The sequence below is a fragment of the Ixodes scapularis genome, unplaced genomic scaffold (assembly GCF_016920785.2).
Source record: "Ixodes scapularis isolate PalLabHiFi unplaced genomic scaffold, ASM1692078v2 PGA_scaffold3__209_contigs__length_174095766, whole genome shotgun sequence".
Classification (NCBI taxonomy): domain Eukaryota; kingdom Metazoa; phylum Arthropoda; class Arachnida; order Ixodida; family Ixodidae; genus Ixodes; species Ixodes scapularis.
Window position 1 is genome coordinate 505700 of NW_024609868.1, and position 22238 is coordinate 527937.

The following is a 22238-nucleotide window of genomic DNA, read 5'->3' on the forward strand; positions in this document are numbered from 1 at the left end:
GTCGGTTGTTCTGGTACTATACTCGGTTTCACCTTATGTTGTACCGCAGCCGCAGCGAAGGCTAGAAGCGCGAGCTCACAGCGTTGGCAGCTGCCCTTAATGCACGAGAGCTTGTGCCGCCAAGATGTGCCCTACGGCAAGGAGCTCGCGCTTGTAGCCCTTTCCTGCGGTACATCATCAGGTGAAACAGAGTATAGAGGTTTCTTTCGAATTGATTAAATATTTTCCTTTTTCTATTTCTTTTAATTCCTATAAACTGGATTGCCACGGTGGTGGTCACGCCACCCTGAAATTACTGTTGTTCCTGAATTTATTGAAAAGGTGTAAAGAATTTAAGTTTAGAGAGTTATATACGTAAAGACAGGGGACGAGACAGCACATCTTTCCCTGTCCTTTACCCATAAAAACTCTTTCTAAACTTACATCATTACCAACGCGCTCACTAACAAGTATGTGTAAAGAATGTAGCGACAATTTCTTTTTAGAGCGCAGCTCTTAGGCGCCCGTTTCTGGCTTCAGCGGCGTCGCCGTCGGGGTAATCGCGCGGTGCATTATAGGAAATGTCCCATAATGCACCGAGCGAGCCCCCCCCCCCCCCCCCCCCCCGGGGTCACGTGACTCCCCCGGAGGTCACGCCCCCCCCCCCCCCCCCCCCCCCCCCCCCCCGAGGTCACGTAACCCCCCTCCCCCCCCCCCCCCCCCCCCCCCCCCCCCCCCCCGGAGGAGATTCAAGAAGGAGGGGAGGAGGAGGGAGGAGGGGTCTACCCTCCCCTCAGTACCCTTCCATCCTCCTCCTCAAGAGTTGCACTCTAATTCGGCGTTACAGGGAGTTGTAAACGGCTTTCACTTTTTTGTTTGTTTCTTAAAATTGGTTATTACTTTTATTTTTAATTGATGCAGCGAGATGTTCGGGAATCGGCACCTGGTGTAATTGTTTCACAACCGAGAGTGAGGATACTTCAACTTCCTCTGCTGGTGCAAGCATGTGCAATGACTAGCTTCTGGCCACTATGAAAATTGAAACATAACCGCGTGGGTAGCACGTGAAGTACACATAGCGAGGAAAACGGAAGCGCCCTACCGAGCTTTCCTTACCTCTTTCCGGGGGTGTAGAAAAAGTTACAAAGAGCTGGCTGTTTTGGGACGTCCCACTGAACAGCATCCCTCATCCCTCGGCGACATATTTCAATTTAAACCGTGTTTGAGAGAAAGAGAGGGAGAAAAAATGAAAGCCGTTTACAACTCTTTGTAACGCCGGATTAGAGCACAGCTCTTGAGGAGGAGGAGGGAAGGGTACTGAGGGTCACGTGACCTGGGGGGGGGGGGGGGCACGTGACCTGGGGGGTGTCACGTGACCTCGGGGGAAGGGGGGGGGGGTCACGTGACCCCCAGAGAAATTTTTCCGCTAGATTTAGCGGGGAAATTTACCCCATAATGCACCACGCGGGTGACGGGCGACACTGATGCCGACGCTGGTCAAGCCGGAAACGGGGTGCCTAAGAGCTGCGCTCTAAAATAAACGAGCGTCGTGGAAAAAACTTTTTTTTGAGTTCTGCCTATTTGCCCACTTCCCTTTGTATTTGAGTGCCCCTGCAGAACCACCAGCTGCGTGCGAGTGTATTTGTCGTACTTGGTGGTATGTTGCGTAATGCTTGAAGCTTTAGTGATGCTCATGTGGCAATCGCCGAATGCTCTACAGGCTCTCCGGTCAATTGGTCGGTCGGGTCATGAGTCTGTCTCTTTGCCGCAGGGGTCTGGTGAGGATCACCAAGACGGGCATGTACTTCAAGTCCTGCATGAAGGCCAACCGGACGGTCCCCGCTGGCCTTTAAGAAGGTGGTGCGAGAGGTATGGCGACAAGGTCTGCTTCATCATGGAGCACAGCAGGTGGACCTTCAAGCAGGTGAGACCCTTTGCTTCCCTCTTGCGTCAGAGTTGCCATTGTCCCCACTTTCCGGGCCTCTGGGTTGCAGAAAAGTCACGCGATTGCACTTTCCCGTTGTTGGAAGAGCTTCTCACATTTTCATGAGGGGAGTCCCCGTATGTAAGCTACACGCAACCTGTGAGAATATGTTGGTTTGCATCGAATTTGAGAGAAAATAAAATGCCCAGGCATTGCGAGTGAACTTGACCGCTCATCATTGAGTATGTGAACAGCAAATAGCTCGGGAACGTCTCAGAATTTCCGAGACGTTTGAGGTATGTTCGGTGGCTGTGGGATTATAGTGGAAAGATCTCTAAAACACAGCCTCTGTGTGCATTTCTGAACTCAACTTTGTTTGTTCCTGTAAGGTTGAAATGTTTTTCTAAAACATTCCACATTGAGTTTACTGACAAGCGGACAACCCTGATTGACTCGAGCATTTGCGCAGTTGTGTACGGGTGTCGCTTGGACTAGGCCTCCTCTCTCTTTTGACTCGCTGGGTCATTTGCAGGTGGCGTTTCTAATGTAGCAGATATCCGATCACTCGTTGAGACGTTTCCAACGTCAGCCATGCTATACACTCGGATGGCGAGATGTCGGCTGCCGCTCCGAGGCTTCCGGGAGGTTCATTTTAGAGTTCTTACTACTTCGGCTCTTTTTGGGGCGGAGTTTTTGGAGAAACTTAATTTTCGTAAATCTTCGATACCTCAGCAGTTCCAGGAAGTCAGTCTGAAGAACTTCATTTTGATATCGCGCACAATTTGCCATCTTCCTTTGCTCACTTTCCAGATTAATATAGCATGCTCAAAACTTTATGAATCGCAACTATCCAAGACGATGGAAAGAAAGTTTTGTTGCATTTAGAAATTACGCCCAAATATATTTATTTTCAAAATGATTCAAACTTTTCGATAATGGGGTCCATAGAACCGGGGCAAGGGTACGGCATAATCTGCACAAACAAACGAGGCCGGTGAGAGAAACTTAAGAGCACGGTTGCGCTTATGGACATGGACGAAAGGAAAGAACAACACGAAGCGCAACCGTGGTTTTAAAGATTCAGCACCAGATCGCCCGACAGTCGGCATTGAACTTGAGAGGGAACCCTTTCGAAGTCTCCAACTGGCCGGGGGCTTGGCTGAAGCCCCGGATGTGTGTGCCTAATAAGGACCCAGTTGTTTCTTTATGCTGCTTTTAACCTTGCACTATCTTCATAGTCGAGACCTTTTAGCATATTTGTGTCAGTGCTGAGTGTTGTGTTTGTTAGGCTTCTGCTGACTCGTATAAATCTACATTGGAATGTCTAGTTTTGTAAACTGCTGACAAATGCTTTAGAACTTGCTGCATTATTTGTGGTGCTACACTTGGAACCGTGGGAGGGGCCCCTGTCAGACAGAAGTGCCTGTTGTCCCTACTTAGAATCTAAAGAAAGGTCTCTTGGCCCCGAAGAAGCGGACTCGCACACGGCTGGGCTTGCCTCCATTCTTGGCCTGGCTTCTGCCAGCGTGGTGGGCACCATGATTCTATCTACTTACTGGTCTGGAAACTTTGGCGGCTTCCATCCTAGGAATTTTTGTCACCACAAGCGGTGTTGATCCATGTAGGAGTAGAAACGAGTAAAAATAAAAAATAGATGTTTAAAAAAAAAATGTCTCTCAACATTTAAAAAATTATTTTAAAGTAGATGTAAGACCATTCCCGTGGTGCTTAAATTCTTTTTAAATAATACGACTCCTTGGCAGGGTGGAAAATCAATGATTTAAATCCTGATTTAAGTTGAGCATTTCTCCGCAAAAAGAATCCTCAAAATACTGTTTATTTACTTTTTTTATATCATTCCCCTCTTTCAAATGGGGATTTGTTTAAACCATCGCGCAATAAATATTCATAGCCGCTAAACATGAGGAAATAGTGGTGAACTTTAGAGCAGATGGGTAGCTGTAGTTGAGATGGTCGACGTCGATACAGAAAATCGCAAGCAGAATCTGACCAAGTAAATCAGGCATAACAAGTCGGTGATGGCCACTGGTAACAATTGTAAACATCTCTTTGTATCTACCGTTTACATTGAGCCTACTTACCCCAACCAACCCTCAAACCTAGATGTCTTTTAAGTCATGCACTTCTTATCGCAGCCACCAGGTTAACAATTGGTCTACAGGCTGCTGTCGTTTGAACTCCGAACGAGCAGACGAAAACAAGCAGAAACATTTGAAAGAGCAGACGACAGTTTGAAGGATCAGGTGGCCGTTTGAGCTTGAAGACACACTGAGTATTGTCCGCAGGTGGTCAGTACAACTTGGCGGTTTTGACACGTTCATGTTGGATCAACACAAATAAATCTGACGACCACAAGTATCCGTGACTTTAACCCAAAGTGCTTCCTGCACAAGCAATTGTAGTTTGGCGGCGTCTGGTCTTTCTTTTTCACGGACCCTATACACATTCTCGGACGAACCGAGCAGGCAAGAAACCTGACTGACCTTCAAACATTTCCTGATTTTTTTGGTACAGCCCCAGTTGCGGCATTTTGACAAGAAGGCAGGTTTTTGTCTGGTTTCGGCCAAAACAACACAGGAATGTCCATCCCGCATGGTGACCTCCACCCACAGCCCCAGACCGGAAATATGCCTAACACGTCACCACCGCGTCGTTATCAAACTTTTATATTGAAAAATTTACCTAGTAATAGAGAGTCCCTATTTCCTAGCTACGGTAACTTAAATTAAATTTATCTGTGATTTTTTTTGTCTCATTTTTAGGTTTTTAGTATACACCTTCCAAAGAAACACTCGGCCCCAGGGACAAGATAATCTTTTCTGAGCCCAGTCACCGAGTTTGGGGCTAGTCTCTCATTGATTTCCTCGCTAACTTTAACCGAGTGGACTGTGATTTCGATAGATGCGGCCTGCATAGGCGCAATTTCAAACTTGGCTGGCGGCTAAATTCTCGTCTTTTCCCGCTGTTTTTTGTGTTTCATGGTGTAGGTATTTTCCCTAGGATATTGAAAAAGCATTGTACTGCATTTGAAACGAACAAAAACAAAAATTAAACTATTTTTGTTGGGTACGCGCGCGACAGAATGAATGCAGCCGAAATATTTTTATTTGATTTTTTTACGGTAAGTTACGAGGGCATTGCTTGCTCAGCCGAGTGTCAAACAACAAAGTACTTAGCTCTCGATAGTAATTTACGACAGAAGGTAGCCAAAAGGCAGGCACATTTCACGCAAACAAATAACATGTTGGCCGATGGACAGCACACGGACATACAGTTTAGTAAGTGTTAACATTGAAACAATATATTGTACATACCACACGGTGCAGCATTATCCGAAAAGGATTTATTTGAGAACCCAAACAACTATTTTTGGCGATGGCTGACAAGGACTCTACGCGGATTATTTCTGGCAGGGGGGAGAACAGTTGTCATTGTTTGCAAAATCACGTCGAAGGCCGTTCGACGGCCTTTCCCTTCTTCGCTTCTCTTGAATGTCGAGCAGAAATGCTCGAATGGCAGGCATTTACCAGTCCTATTTCTCGCAGTGGAAGATAACACGAAAAGGGTACGCAGCATCCATAAGAAAGTGAAAACTTTCGAGAGAGTCTGGAAAACTTGGAATGCAAAACTGCAAAACATGGGTGGAGAATCGCGCTGAGCAGGTTTCAGCAGTCCAAAAGAGTGGCAGTTCTAGCTGATAGCGGGCGTGAGAGTAAGACCATCGTCATCAGCGACATAGTGGTGGCCTAGGAGCATTTTTGGAAAGGTTTTTCCATCTTTTCAACGGGTCCGTGGGACAAAAGAGTGGACGAACCCACGGACTTTATCCACCTTCCCCGAATCCGCGTCCATTGGTTAGATGGTTGGAGCAATCCTATTGGTCGACTCCGGACGTAGGGGCTCCGGCACTTGAATTGGTCCCCGTGGAGGGGGGAAGAAGTTGCGTAGCCGGGTGATCCCAGGACGGCGGGCATTTGCAGGTGGACGAGTTCACGAACCGGGTGGCCAACTGCTTCCTGCAGCAAGGGCTGCGGCCCGGGGACGAGGTGGCCCTGTACATGGACTCGCGGCCCGAGTTTGTCATGATCTGGCTCGGCCTGGCCAAGGTGGGCATCGTGCCGGCCCTGGTCAACAGCAACCTCAAGTCGGACCCCCTTGTCCACTCGCTCACCTGCATCGACGCAAAGGCCATCGTCTTCGGCAAGGAGCAGGTCAATGGTGAGGCCCCTCTACCCCGCCTCCCGAAAGACGTCGGCAGCCTCTTCGGCGTATCGTCGGAACGTTTCCACGCGCACATCCTCGCTCTAAGCGGTCGAAAAAAAAAAAAAAAAATGACCGCATCTCTACGTGGTGAATGATGTTGATTGGGGCAAAGCTCTGGTGGTGCTGATGATACTGATTTTATTGTTCATAAATAGTGCTGATGGTGCTGATTTTTTTTTATTGCTCATAAGTAGTGCTGAGTTCCAAGTTGCATTGGTATGGAATGTGTGGTATGGAACGTGGTTATATACGCATTTGAGAATTTAACTGCAGCGCCCTCTCGTCTATAAACGTTGAGCCAATGCATGCAAAGTTTAATGCAATTATATACGCATTTCACCACAGTGCCCTCTCCTGTATAGACGTTGAGCGGCTACATGCCACGTTTCATCCATGACATCTCCAGCTCTTGAGTTACTACCACATCTCGGAGCCCCCTACTCGTCCCGCAGTCGTGGCCGAGTGGTTAAGGCTAGGGATGCCGCAAACTTTTTTCGAATCGAAGTTTCGATGATCGAATCAAGCGGTTCGAAAGGTTCGAAAGATTTCGATTTTTCGAATTGTCTATATCGTAAAATTCGACGGAAGTCGAATTTTCGAACTTGTTAATCTAAGAAGTTCGACGCTTTTCGAACCGTCGAACTTATTACGCTAAAAAATTCGATCTTTTTCGAACTTTCGAACTTATTGCGCTGCAAAGTTCGAGGCTTGTCGAACTTCCGAACTTGACTGGCCAAAAAATTCGATGAATTTCGAACTTTCAAACTTGTTTATCAAGAGAATTCGAAAAGTTTCGAACTTTAGAATCCTGAAAAGTCAGAAGTTCGACGAACTTCGAACTTTCAGGGTAAAAGTTCGACGTTCGTCGAACTTCGAAAGACCGGCGGACGGTTTCGTTTGAATTCAAGTAGTGAGGTACATTCGTAATTTTTTTTCTCGAACTTTTACACGCGGTGCTGCGTTCCTTACGAAAGACAATGCCGTTTGCTTCAATGTTCTGGCATGCTTAGTTTTAAAGAAATAAATTCCCGAAGGGGCGAGGAAGGACGACGGGTTTTTGACAATTATCGTTTGTGCCAGATTCGAAGCGCGCTGTAGCCGAAGCTATTTATGGTACAGATGTTATAGTTTTTTTAAGAATGAGTGCCGTCTTAAGATGTGATTATGTTATTGAACGTGAGTTTCGAAGAAATGTCCAAACATGTATCTACATGCATTTATGCCCTAAACTTGATATTTATTTTCATCTAAGTTGTTTGAGGTATCGCATTTAAATTAACACCACAGACAGTACATATCATCGCCATCTGCAGAATACAAAATAATGTATTTATTGTTTTTTCACAATAAGGAATAAATTCACTCATGGGAGAAGATTTCTAGTAGTGTTCGAGTTCAGCTCGTCATCAAAAAAGAAAACTTTTTTTTTTCGCTTCACGTTCCTGGGATGTGTTTCTTTTAGCCTGTACACATTTTGGTAAAAGAAACTTGTTTCGAAGTTCTGAACCTCTGAATATGCAAGTATACAACACTTCCGGCGAATTCTTGATAGTTTTTTTTTTCTCCAGCTTTTTATCCCCGCATTTATTCTTTATTTTTTTTTTTTTTTACTATTGGCACAGGTATTTAGGTCTAAAAGACATAGCTTTGAACTTCCGAACCACTAAGCATGTGACGAGTAGTGCCTTCTGACGAGTTTCTAACAATGACCATCTACGCAATCTTTTATGCAGTGAAGATTGACAGTAGCTATACATATGCATAAATAATTTCAGATTAAAATAAGCTTGACCATGCCCTCTTTCCCCGTATTGTTTTCTTTAACAGTCCAAAATATCTGGAAGGGGGGGAAGGGAACTGAAGCCCCCCCCCCCCCCCCCCACACACACACACTACCCTCTTTCCCCCCGTTTTTCCTCTTCCGACGCCACTTGTATGGTATAAAGGCCCGACCACACCAGCGTGAATGGCACCGCCGTCCGGCATCCCAACGCGAGGGGTCCACGTTGGCCTCCGTTTTGCAGGCGTCACGTGACAGCACTGGTTCCCGCGATCGCGCCCTCGTCGGATTTCCCGCTCTTTCGTCGTCTGCTCTTCGTTAGATTCTTCCGTTCCACACTCGCTGTCTAGACGGTAGGAGTTCACAATGATCTGAATGTGACTATCCTAGCCTGCTCGTTGATCTTGCAACGTCGCCACGCTCTGAAGGGAAGGAGGCGCAGGTTTTGGGTCCGGCCGAGTTGGTTCTACCGAAACACCGAAGGACAAGACGGGTCTGGCGCGCCGCCGGGGCTTTGCTGCCCCGGCGGCGCGCCAGAGATGAAGGCTACTCTCGAAAGTGTCACCAAATCAACAGGACATCCGTCACAAAAGAGACGACATGCAACCAGTGCCACGGAGAAACTCACTTGTAATTGCGAATTCCCAGCGGTTAGTTTCAAGGAACCGCTCCGTTGGGGAAGGCATCGGGGGGGAAATAGGGGGAGCAGACGACACGAAACACGTCCTTCGCTTCGAGACGCGCCGAGGACCGGCTTGAGCGTTGCCATGGCATCGCAACGTCACTATCTACGCCACCTCCCATTAGCTCCTCTCTTCTGCGGCGTGCGGCGCTGAGCTCTCAACCGCGCAAGGAGCGGTTGGGTGTGCGGCGCCGCACGTCGTGACGTTGAAGCCGAAAACTGGTTTCCGCCAGCAACCGGCAGCGACGACCGTCACGCCGCAGGCCTCCGAAACGCCAATGTGGTCGTGCCTTAACGCTCCTCGACCTCGAGTTGTGTTGGCTTTTTGCGAAGCGATTCCTCCGTCCCAGAAAATAAACCTCCGGGAAAATTACAAACTTAACTTACTATATGCCAGCGTCACTCGGGCGGCGTTCGATCGGATTACTACCAGCGTGCGAGGGGTGGCGAGGTAGTTTGCCAGGTCGCTTCAAGGTTTTTCTGAGCCTCAATCTCCTGCTCGCCCCTGGCCGTTTCGAACTGGATGAGTCTCGTAAAACAGTGTGTTCGTGTGATCACTACTGCGTGATGCAATGCAGGTTAAAGACCCCCCTCCTCCCCGCCCCCCCCCCCCCCCGGGCTGGCGGTTACAATCACTGATCTATAGCCACACGTCACTCTGCACTGGCAAATATTCCAGCACATCCGGGACACTCTTCGTCTCATTTAATTGCCTGACCAACTTTGCAGCATTTAGATATCACGCCCTAACTTTTCTAAACTTGATTTTGTGAAAACCAGTGAGTCGTGAAAACATTATTTGAAACTGAAACTGTGGAGGAACTTGAAAAACGGACTTCGAACTTTGAAAACTTGGACTAGAAAGGAATTGAAAATCTTCGAAGTTTTTTTTTCGACTTTAGCGTTAAAAGAGAATCGAACCTTCAAACTTTTTGAACTTTATGCAGAAAGAAATTCGAAATCTTCGAATTGTTCGAACTTCATATCTATAAAAATTTGAAGCGTTCGAAGTTTTCGAATTTTATTTCCAAAGAAATTCGAAATCTTCGAATTTATCGAACCTGAAGTAAAAAAAGATTCGAAATATTCGAATCCGAAATTTCAGAAACCGTGAAAGCTTCGAACTTTTCGAATTCGAAACTCCACTGTGATCGAAAGTCGCGAATTTTTCGAATTCGAACCTCGGTCGGTACGAAAATATCGAACCTCAGTTCGCTTTGCAATTATCGAAACCTTTCGAAATCGAACCTGGGGTGGTTCGCGACATCCCTAGTTAAAGGGGCACTGACACCCCAAAGGTCGTATTTATTTTTATTGTCTAAAACGATGCAAGTTGTAGTCATAGACACGCAAAAAAAACCGCATCGCGAAAAAAAATTTTCCCGCGCGCGCGCGCGCCTTTTTATTTTTGGCGTTTGATTTTCCCGCCTCTCGCCTCCTCGCTTCTTTTGATCGGTGACGTCAAAAATCAGGAAATTTAGAAGCTTTGTAGGCGACATCTCTATAACATTTAATTACGGCAATCTTAAAACATGTTTTTTAACGCAATTGCGAACGCACTACGGCCCTTCTTTTTGAAATACCAAAAATCGGGAGTTCGTTGTGGTGCCGTCTCCTGGATTTGTATCCTCCAACGGAAAACAGGCGACACCGCTCAAAACCGGTCCGCCGCAACGCCGGCGCTAGCCGGCGTTCGCTCCTATCCTCCTCGCTTTGGGTCGCCATGGCAACAGCAGGGAGTGGTGACAGGAAAGTGGACTCTCAGGTCTCCTCAATTTTTGGTGTTGTGGTTCTCCTTAGGGCCACTGCCTTTGGGAGTACCACGCTCGCGGCGAGACGCTCTACCGCGAAGCGGGTTCGTACTCGCGTGGCATGCTGCTCGTTGAGCGCAAACAGACACCAGTCACGTTGGTAACGGTGATAAACTGTTTATTTACAATGAAACAAAATAACAACAACACAGCGGCTATAAGCTGGTGAACGCCGTCGGTGTGGAGATCGCCCACGGCCGAACGGTCGTTCACAAAGGTACAAAGTACGGGGTAAACGCTCACCGGTGCGCCGGAAGGGTCCCCGTTGTCGCCGCCGCCGAATCCCAGGAAGAAGAGACGCGAGACTGCTGTCCGCTGGTTTTAAGATAACGGCGGGGGCGAAGTGGCCAATCAAGGAGCGACACGTCGATCTCCTTTGTGCGGGGGTTCGTTACGGAAATCGCCCCAAGGGGGGAGAGGAGGAAGCCACTCACAGTGGTAAGCAGCGCGGCCTCTCGCTACGCCAGCGCGGCCGCCACGGCGCGCCAAAACGCTGACGCGACAGAATGTTGAGGGATCACAATCCCCACACTCCCCCCTCCTTAGCCAATAGTCACCCGCAAACGGGTGGACCAACACAAACACATAACTAGACTAAAATAATAAAAAAAGAAAAAGGCCGCCAGCGGCTGCAACACACGGGACACAACAGCCCGGCTCATTGGTCTATGGTCCAAACGTTCGTACAGCGGTCCCTCACCAGCGGTACAGCTCCCAGCTGCAGTCGATCGGTTGCGTCATCCCGTGACCGCCGCGCACGTGGCGGGTCACCTCCTGAGCACCCAGGCCGGGGAAGGGCGTCGAGCCTAAAGTGACGAACGTCCCACAGCAGCATTCCGCCGAACGCTCAGACGTCTGACTTGAAGGGCGCCCTTGGACTTTTGGTGGTAGACGTCCGTCTCAGAGTCCATAGTGCTCCTGGAGAGGCCGAAGTCGGCGACCTTGTAGCAGCCGTGTTCATCGACGAGCACGTTCCGGGCGGCCGGGTCCCGGTGCATTATCCCTCGGCTGCCGATGTAGTGCATTGCCTGCGAGACCTGCTGGGCGAACTGTGCCAGGTCTCTGGGGCCCTTGGACTTGTCACGGGGCGAACGGGAACAGCTGGTCCCTGGTCGGCGAGCTTTCCGACCGCGGCGCGGGTCCCGAAGATGATGAGCGGGCAGTCCCTTGCCAAATGTCGAACTTGACGGCCCACGAAAACGACGGGTTGCTGGTTTGGCCCGCGGCCGGCTGGGGTAGCGGGGCCGCCTGACGAGTCACGCGCAGCTCTGGTCCCTGGACGCCGCTGAACTGCCGTAGCCAGGAGACAGCAGCTCCCGAACGACGCGAAGCAAAGGCTGGAGGTCCTCTTCGTAGGTGCGGAACGTACTGCGGTAGAATGACCACTTGGTCTCCGACCGCTTGTGACGACGCTCGCACCGCGCTCTTGCGTTGACATGTGGCCCACGTGAGCGTAGGTGGCAATAACTGACCAATGGCAGTTACGCGTACCCTTTCCCTCGGAAGCCGTGTTTGGGGGATTCCCCTACGGGTTCATCCGGGAGCGAACGCTGAGGTGACGTATCTAGGTCACTGCTTGCCAGTAAACAATGGTGTCTGGCGCGTTCGCGAAGGCAGCAGGTGCATTGTCTGTTGCACTCCCCTTAATGTGACATTTCGCCACTTACCGGGGCTGCCTCTACGAAAACTTCGGATAATAGTTCCTCCGTCTCCGCAGATTGTAGCGAGACGACTGTTGTTCGCTGCTGGCGTCGTCTCGCGCTGCGTGTGCATGTTTCTGCGGGGGCTGAGTTTGCTCGTTGGCCCCGTTTTCCCTCTCATGGTAGGGTTTCAGATCGCACACATGTACCGGCCCACCGACTTTTCTTGATTGCAAGTTTGTCAGCTTGTACACGAGTGGGGAGAGAAGTTCCTGCACTCGGTACGGGCCACACCACTTCGGAGCCAAAGCGGCCGAGAAGCCTTTGCTGGCATCACTCAGAACATGGTTGCGTCTGAGGACGAGATCGCCCACTTTGTAGCGGAGGTCTCGATGCGAGCGGTCGTACTGAGCTTTTTGTTTCGCTCGCGCTACCCCGAGATTGCGACGCGCCTCCGAGAAGGCTTCCGTCATCCGAGTTTGTAGCCGCCGCGCGTGGTCCGTTTGCGTCGGCTGCGCGTTGTCCACCCCGGCGCTCGTCCCTAGGACACGGTCCATGGGGTTCGGAAGCTCTCTCCCGAATGTGAGGAAAGCGGGGGTGAAGCCCGTCGAACGGTTGAGAGTGGTCCGAAGTGCGAACCCGATCTCGGGGATATATGCGTCCCAGTCACGGTGCCTTTCCGCGAAGGCGGCCAGCATTGGTTTGATGTTTCTGTTACATCGCTCCGTGATGTTCGACTGCGGGTGGTACGGCGTGGTTGTTCTGTGCTTTATGCCAAGGGCCTTGCACGCGTCCACGAATACCTTCCCGACGAAGTAGCTCGCTCGATCAGTCAAAAGAGCTTCGGGGAATCCAAAACGGGTGAAAACCTCCATGAGCTTCTCCGTGATCGCTCGGGCTGTCAGCTTACGGAGTGGAAAAAGTTCCGTCCATTTGCTGAAGTGGTCAGTTACAACCAGCAAATACTGGTGTCCTTTAGGGCTCCTCGGTAGGGGGCCGACCACGTCGCAGGCTGCCAGAGACCATGATTGCTGGCTCGGAATCGGTTGCATTAGGCCCGGGGGTTTGCCGCCTCTCGGTTTGAAGCTTTGGCAAGAGTGGCAGGTGCGGGCATAACGGAAAACGTCCCGTTTCATGCCCGGCCAGGTGGCGATGCGACATAACTTTGTGTAAGTCTTGGAGCCGCTCGCGTGTCCGGCCAAGTGCGAGTCGTGATAGTAGCGCAAAACTGCGTTTCTCAGACTGCGGGGTACCACTACCTTGAACGCCTCGTCGGAGTCGTTGTCGGAGGGTATGTACCTCAGCAAGAGCCCGTCATTGCTCAGCAGATATGAATCCTCCGTGCCCGCACCAATACCAGATACGTCCCGGCACTCGGCGCCTACTACAATACCAGTAGTGTTGCGCCCGGCGGTCGCACCGCCCGCCTCCACGGCGTCCGACTCTTCCGCGAGTCCGTCGATCACCTTTCGACAAAACGGATCATTCTGCTGGGCTTTCAGAAGCTCTTCTTTGCTGAACACGATTCCCACGGCGCTCACTGCGTCTAGGTGGTTGATCGTCTCGTCCGGGGTGGTCAGATCTGCCGCCTCCCTTTGGGACTGAGTCACGGCTTCGCCTGACAATGTGGATGTCGTTGGCTCGGCCTGGGTCTTTGCGGAAATTTGTGTGCAGTCTACGGGGGCTCGTGACAATGCGTCCGCCACCACGTTTGTGCTGCCTTTCCGGTACCGCACGACGTAGTCGTATTTTTGCAGCATCAAAGCCCATCTTGCCAAGCGACCAGCGGGTTCGCGAAGTCGGGAGAACCATATTAGGCTTTGGTGATCTGTTTCGATCACGAAAGTGGTCCCGTCGACATAAATGTCGAAGCGCCGGAGTGCAAAGACGATGGCCAAGCACTCTTGTTCGCATGTGCTGTAGTTCCTTTCAGCTGGCGTCAACGAGCGGCTGGCGAAGGCCACCGGTCGGAGTACACCCTCGTGCTGTTGGAGCAGGACCGCGCCCAAGCCGAGATTGCTGGCATCTGTTTGGATCAGAAAGGGCTTGTTCAAGTCGGGTAGCTTGAGTTCAGCTGTGTCCGCGAGCGCTCGGGAGGTGCGGCGAAAGGCCGCTTCCTGCTCGGGACCCCAGTTCCAACTCACGGACTTTCGCAAAAGGCGTGTCAGTGGTGCTTGAAGCGTCGCGCAGTTTGGGATGAATTGGCGATAGAAGTTCACCATTCCCAGGTAGCGACGGAGGGAGCTCACGTCAGTTGGCGCAGGAAACTCCAGGATTGCCTGTAGTTTGTCGGGATGTGGCGCGAGGCGCCCGCGATCAAGTTCGAACCCGAGCAAGGCGATGCGGGTTTCGGCTATTTGAGCCTTTTCGGGGTTCAGGGTCATTCCCGCGGCTTTTAGCCGGTCGAGTACGTCCTCGAGATGACGTAGGTGATCTTCGAAGGTGTTGGAGTAGACAACAATGTCGTCGAGATAGGCCATTGCGTGTTTCCATTTGGCTTCTCCCAGTACTCGGTCGATCAATCGCTGGAACGTCATTGGCGCTCCGCACAGACCGAAGGGCATTCGTGTGAATTCGAAAAGCCCGCGGTGACAACAGAAGGCTGTTTTTGCCTCGTCACCTGGCTCCATCCGAACCTGGAGGTAGCCTCGGCTAGCGTCCAGGGTGGTGAAGAACCGCGCACTGCCCAAGTTGGACAGAATCGAGTCGATGCTCGGTAGCGGGTAAGCGTCCTTTCGTGTGACGTCGTTCAGACGGCGGTAGTCCACGCAAAGACGTGAGCTGCCGTCTTTCTTCGGGACCAGCACCACGGGGAATGCCCAGGGGCTGTTAGATCGCCGGACAACTCCGGTGTCGATCATTTCGTCCAGGGCACGGTCGATGGCTTTACGTTTAGCCAAGCTTACGGGTCGCGCGTTCTGCCTTCTTGGCAGTTCGTCGCCCGTGTCAATGCGATGTCGCACTTCGTTTGTGCAGCCCGGTCGGTCCGTGAACATTGCGTCATAGCGGTGCAACAACGACGACAGTCGGGCTTTTTCTCGCCCTGACACGCTGCATGATTGCGTGAGCAGTGGGTGCGTCATTTCCCCGATGGGGGCGGCGCTTCCTGCCATCGGCGCTGGACTCGGTGTCTTGGGGTCAATGACCCGGTTTAGGGAGTCCTTCGCTTCCTCTCGACGGCTCGTCGCGTGCGCCAATGGTGGCGTTGGCGCTACGGCCGGGGGTTCGCAGAAGGGTTTCAGGGGTGCAAACGTGCCCTCCCGATAGCCTGCGCTGCTGACGTCGATTACAATGCCTGTTTTGGCAAGGAAGTCTCTGCCCAAAATAATGGGCACCGATAGGCCAGGGAGATGAACGAAGCGTTGTCGTCTTACTCGATTCTCCCATCTCGCGACCAGCCGCGCGGTACCAGCCGAAAGGGCGGTTCCGCAGGCTAGGCGAAAGGCAGTGTTGCATTCTCGGAGTCGGACAGAATTCTGTCGGAGGTGAGTCAACACTTCGTCGCCGAACATCGAAGCGCTTGCTCCGGTGTCGAGGAGTGCCTTGAATGGCTTGCCGGCGATCGTCACAGAAATGAACGGGGCCGGCGTGCCGGTCGGGAAGCCTATTCTGTAGGCAGTCGGTAAAAGAGTAGCCATGGGACCCTCTGATTCTTTGTTAGCCACCGGTCCGTCCGTCCAAGGGCCGTTTACCGGTGGCTTTGCTCGTTTCCCGCACGGTGCGATTCCGTGTTCGGCCGCTCCGGGCACTGGCGAGCGAGATGACCGGGGCGATTGCACCGAAAACATCTTCTGTCGTCGCCTCGCTGGGGGTTCCGCCGTGCGTTTTGGTTTTCGCCGGCTCTGTCGTAGCGTGCATCGGCTCGCTGAGATTGAGGGATCCTCGTTTCCTCCTGCCTCGCTGCCTCGTTGGGGCGCGAGTCGGTGGTTCTGAACTGCGGCGTCGGCCGGCTTGTTCGTCTACCGTAGGAGTACGGGTCGAGCGCACGATCTGAGATTGCGTACGTGTCTCGGCCCCGATCTTCCGCATAGTTTGCGGAATCGTAGCGCCTTGGTGCTCGGGATGGCGTGTCCCCGCTCCACGCGCAGCGCGGTTCGAGGGCCGCTGACGCTGGAGGCGGAGGCCGGTACGCACGGGCAGCGAGAATGTCACCCTGAAGGCGCCGGGCCTCGGAGGCGAGCTCGTTCAGGTCGCGGAAACGGCTGCCTCGAAGATACGCAGCGAAAGTCGGATGGCTTTGGCGTATGACGCGTTCCACTCGCTCTGCATTGGGAGCTGAGGGTTCTGCGAGCTCGAAAAGCTCTTGCATGGCTCGTACGAACTCCAGCAGGGACTCGTCCGGATGCTGGGTTCGCTGTTCGAGCTCCCGCCGCATCCTTCTCTCGTAGTCGGCGGGAAGGAATTCGCGGCGGAACGCCTCTCGGAACTGATCGAGCGTTCCGGCGGGTTGGTCACCGACAAGTCGGAACCAGCGGGCGGCTTCGTCGACGAGCGCGATTGGCAGAATGCGCTCAAGTATTTCACGATCGGACATTCCCATCGCGCGTTGGTACTTCCGTAAATCGTCAAGGAAGTCCGTAGCGCTCGCTTTGTCTGCGTAACCCCGATAAGTCGGGGCGGGAATTCGGACCGGAGGTCGTTGGGCCTGTGGTGCGAGTGTTGTCGTTCGCAACGCACCTGTCAGACTCTCAATCACACGTGCCGCGTTTTCGAGCAAGGTGTGATGAGGCGCCGCAGCGGTTTCTCCGTGGGGAGACCGGTAGGCTTCGCTTTGTGCCGGCGGCGGAACACGTGCGTTCAGGGAAGATCCGGGAGCGATGGCGCCCGTCCGCAATGGCGTCAGAACCACGCTCGGCTCCAGGGGTGCGCCATAGGGCGCTTCTCGTTGGAGGGTAGGCATTTCGGCTTCCCGTTGAAGTGGGGGCCGCGCGATTGCGTCGGCCGCGGTCGCCAGCGTGAGCAAATCCGAGAAGTCGGTCTGCATTGTCACAGTAAGCGCTGGTTGCGCGAGGACTCGTCACTCGGCAGCAGTCGCCACACACAGACGTACCAGGATTCTGGTCGTGAGCCCTTTTGTTGGGCGCCAAATTGTGGTTCTCCTTAGGGCCACTGCCTTTGGGAGTACCACGCTCGCGGCGAGACGCTCTACCGCGAAGCGGGTTCGTACTCGCGTGGCATGCTGCTCGTTGAGCGCAAACAGACACCAGTCACGTTGGTAACGGTGATAAACTGTTTATTTACAATGAAACAAAATAACAACAACACAGCGGCTATAAGCTGGTGAACGCCGTCGGTGTGGAGATCGCCCACGGCCGAACGGTCGTTCACAAAGGTACAAAGTACGGGGTAAACGCTCACCGGTGCGCCGGAAGGGTCCCCGTTGTCGCCGCCGCCGAATCCCAGGAAGAAGAGACGCGAGACTGCTGTCCGCTGGTTTTAAGATAACGGCGGGGGCGAAGTGGCCAATCAAGGAGCGACACGTCGATCTCCTTTGTGCGGGGGTTCGTTACGGAAATCGCCCCAAGGGGGGAGAGGAGGAAGCCACTCACAGTGGTAAGCAGCGCCGCCTCTCGCTACGCCAGCGCGGCCGCCACGGCGCGCCAAAACGCTGACGCGACAGAATGTTGAGGGATCACAATCCCCACAGTGTCAAGGCACCGGCGCCGATCGCGCGGGAACTTCGAATTCGGCATTTGGAAATTGTTTTTTTACTTCACGAATACTGAATTCCCAAATCTCAAATTTTGAGGGTAATGTCCCGGCATCGTTTTCAATCGTTTCGGATAATAAAAAAAAATATGATTTTGATGTGTCAGTGCCCCTTTAAGGCGATGGACTAGAAATCCATTGGGGTCTCCTTGCACAGGTTCAAATCTTGTCGACTGCGCAAAAATTTTTTTCTTTTTTTAAAAAGACAGATGGGATGGCAATCGATGTGAGCACGGACACTGGACAAGGCTAAACCCTAAGGAGCTTCGCCCGTAAAAAAAAATGTGAATGCACGTAGGCAGTAACGTTGACGAATAATTGGCTGATTTCTGCCCCTCCTGGTGCTTCTGGCTTAGTGTAATATTACAAAAAGATGGAATTTTTCGGAGGGGGAGAGGGGAGGGGGAAGGGGCAAAGCGGGGGTAATGACGAACAAACGCACCGCGGCTCTTCACCGATGTCGCGCGACCTTTTTACGGATCATTGTTTTTCTGCCCTCTCGCGAGTTTGTGCTCGAAGCGGTTCATGCGCTTTCTGGGCGAGTACCGTTGCCACTGTGGTGGAACCCTCGCACCCTGGCCAAGCGTACGAGCGTCTGAGCCCGGAAACAAGGACTCTGGCCATCTTGTTTTTGGTTCATTCGATTCCTCTCCCTCGCTCCCCGTCTCGCCGCCGACGGACCCCCTCTCTCCGCATTGGAACCGAGCATGCAGCTGTCGCCCTTTTTTCGCTCGTTCTTTTCAGTCTGAGAGATGGCAAAAATGTAACGAGTAATTGCCAGTAATTCTTAATTCCCGTAGTACTTAAATTACATTACGGGATGCATTTTCGGAAAGTAGCAAATTAATTATAAGTTACCGAAATTGGGTTACTTGCAACGGATTCCTCGCGAGTCCGAACCATGGCCTCCAGGTGAGGCGGGCGTATCTTTGACGTCACTCGGCAATGATGGCGCTTTGGCAGCATTTCACGTTTCGGGCATTGGATGCCTTTTTGTTAGTTATCTCTCTGCAAACGTGCAGTGCCCAGAGTTAACGCTAGTTTATGAAGGACGTGTATGTAACGTCGGCACGCAGAAAGGCCCATTGTTTAGTCCTGCCGCTGAAGGTGATCCCCGAGAGCATAACGAAGGGTGCCAATCTGACATACAAGGTGTATGCTATGCCTGCACAAAACTGAAAGACAACGGGTGTTTGAAAATTATCTTTTGGTATTCTTAAAGTGGTGACGACCGCTTCCTGTTGGCCCCTTTGAGGTTAAGGGGAGATTTCCACTCTTTCCTACCAGCTTCAACCACCTCTGCATTTTGTCTGGCTCCATGGAGCAAATGTTGCCCAGCGTGCAAAGCGGATGTGCTGCTGCCCACCAGGGGAATTTCATCAGTTGTCTGCCGCACGTTCCCTCTCTTTAGAGCCCCGCCTCTACGGCGAAAAGTGGGAACATCGGAGGATCGCTGTCGGCTGGAGACACAAATACGATTGTCCAAATGACGCCCGATTGCCATTTACTAAAACATGCATTGCCATTTACTAAAACATGGTAAGGGCTGCCGACAAACAAAAATTATTCTCCGTGGGAATGTCAGGAGGGAGGAAGCCAGGGAGTTGTTGTCTAATTTTTCAAATGTTACGTCGGAAGGGTATTTTTGGCTTCCTGTCTTTGAGAAACGAAAGGAGTAAACTTGCACCCGAACCAATAAGAATCTGGGTTCAACATTCTGCGCAAGAATACCTTCTCCGAGGTCCTTTAACCCATTCGCTACCAAAGCCGGCGAATCGCCAAGCGTGCCATCAGGGGCCATATTGCCAAAGCCGGTGATTCGCCGGTCTGTACAAATTTCTGTTTTAAAGAGCCATTCATAGATGGCACCCTATGTAAACTTGCGGTAGTGTAGTTAGATACATTGTTAACAGATGGGGACGGTCATTCTGTTTGTTGTGTTTGTTTGAGCTTGTTTGTTTGTGTGTTGTCTATACTGCTCAATCGCTGCCTGCTTGGAGAAGATGGCAGCATCCAGTGTACAGTGAGGCCTTTCCGACGATGAAATCATATATATCCTCTTCGACAGCGATTACAACGGGACGTCTGGTGAGGATAGTGAGCTTTCGGAGCCTTTTGTCGACGACGGGAGTGATTCTGACGGCAGTTCCGAGTCCGAATCACAACAAGAGCGCACTGGTTGTGCGACGCTTAAGCGACCGGGGGTGGAGTGCTTCGAGATCTTTCATACGAGGAAGAATCTTCGAGGGCCTATTGATTTAAAGACTCGAACGAACCACTTCAGCATGTAAACAAACATGCTTTCTTTTTTTCTGCACTGAGTTTTACTGTAAAAGCTTATTGTACAAGCAAAACAGTCACGCCTAGTGTGGCCCTGTTTAGGGAAAAACATGCGGTATGGATGACCCGGCAGCACGTGATACGCGCGGTGGCGAATGGGTTAAAAATGTGCCGAGAGATATATAGTCTCGTCTTTATAGTCTCTTCTTTAGTACTAGACTCCATCCATATTCTTCACAAGTTCCGAAACCTACAAATGAACCGCTGCGAGCTGCCTCGGGTCCCGTATAAAAAAATCTGGCGTCTGATTCTGAGTTTTTTTTTTCTTTCTCAAACCTCGATCAGACAAGGAAGTCGAGGAAGAACAAATTGGTCAGTCTACGCCGAGCATCCGTAAATGGTGCCGCACTCGATGCACCAACCACAGCCTTGACACGACGCGCGTCCTTCCTCGGCTGCCGGGTCATTCGCCCTTTTACCGGTGCCCGACAGAACACCTCGATCGTGCAAGAAGGACGGGACGCGGGTGGACCCGGTCGCTTTCCCGGCCTCTTTGGATGGGCATCATCTGCACATAGAGAAAAATTGTCCACACATTTGGAGAGAGGGATTAAAGGACGTTACGGATGGTTTAGCAGCCTTAAAATGCACGTGCAGATAATTTGTGGATCGTTGCGTCGGGTGTCGTAAAAAGGGGAGGTCATAATAGGCATCCTTCGAAGCCTTTGCACTCTTTGCTCTTGCAGCTTTGCTCGCTTCTTCCTCGAGCGGGACATTTTTCTCTCTCCCGTAGGCAGATGGAGCGGGTTAGACGTCCACTCGTCGGGAGTGTGATGCGTTTGCCTTTTGCTCTCTTCCAGCCATGAAAGACATTGGGTCGGTTGTGATGCAGAAGGGAGACTACCGCTACTACTGCTACGGGAGCTCGGACACCCAGCCCCTGCCCGCCACAGACCTGGAGGAGCTCATCAAGAATGCTTCGCCCGTGGCGCCAGACATCGACTACAGGGGAAGCATCCACGGTGGGTTCCTGCCCCCCGTGCCTGCCACAAACGCGTTTATGAAACTTATACTATTGAGGATGCGGGCATTGTGTAACGCGCCAAAACTTCTTTTTTCCGCACGTAATTTGTGCGAGAAAAAGCTAGAGCCTTTCGTGGTACACGCATTATGTGCTACATACGGTAGAACCCCTCTTCTATTGTAAAGTCAGTTTTTTCTGTAGAAAAGACCTTCGCTCGCAACTGTTTTTGTATACAAGTGCCTCAACTGAATGAATGTGCGGTACATACTTGAACTTTGCTTTGCCACGTCCATATCTAGGCTATCGGAAGCGTGTAACGAGCCAGTGGTGCCGCCAGAATCGCTTGGCATTCACGCCGTGCATACGAGCTGACGAACGGCGAGCATTGCGTCGGTCGTTTTTAATGAATGTTGAGTTACCCGAGCATCGCTCAGTGCAAAACGTTTGGGGCCACAGTTGGCACCAACTTGTTCTACGCCAGAGACGGAAATTGAAAACGCAGATCCTTTCCATGCTTCGGCAAAAACGTTCCCAGTAGGCCGAGCACGATCTGGCAGCGAGCGAAGAGCAACCGATAAAATGAGGAGCGAAAAATACATAAATTTGATCAATTTCTGTTTTGATCAGGTTTGATCAGTTACCAGACCATCGACAAACACACGAGCCCTTGGTAGGCGAGAACACGGCGGTCTTTGCAGCTTCTGCAAAGTTCGGCACATGCCGTTTGAAGGGAAGTTTGGCAAACATCTGCGCACGCGCAAGAACATGACATGGCGAGGGGGCCACGGGGCCATGGATAGCAAATGAGTGTCGTGTGGTTACCCGTCGTTCAGTGTAGTACTACCGGCGGTTATGGCGAGGTGCGGAGTAGGAGAGATGATAACTGCGTGTTTGACAGCCTTGCGCGTGCGGTTCTCTTCAATATTTTCTGCCTCAAGAACAGAAGATCGATCAGGATTTGAAGCAGTCCACTGTGCAAGAATGATGCGCTACATTCTGGATAACGTGATTTTCATTTCATCTTTCCAGTGGTGCAACGAGGTAGTTGCAATGTTGACTGACAAGTACTTTAAAGCACCCCTCGTAGTTATAGCGAAATTCTGTTTTTGGCTCGCAAGTAGTTTG

At 51.6% G+C, this 22238-nt stretch overlaps 1 protein-coding gene across 1 annotated transcript in view; it reads left to right on the plus strand.

Moving 5' to 3' along the window:
• LOC8028477 (long-chain fatty acid transport protein 4) overlaps nucleotides 1-22238 on the plus strand; it is a 72698-nt gene that overhangs the window by 37373 nt on the left and 13087 nt on the right. Inside the window, 5 exon segments of the mRNA XM_029989668.4 lie at nucleotides 1751-1817; nucleotides 1819-1842; nucleotides 1844-1903; nucleotides 5905-6142; nucleotides 20950-21111. Of these exon segments, the coding sequence (XP_029845528.2) occupies nucleotides 1751-1817; nucleotides 1819-1842; nucleotides 1844-1903; nucleotides 5905-6142; nucleotides 20950-21111 (551 nt within the window).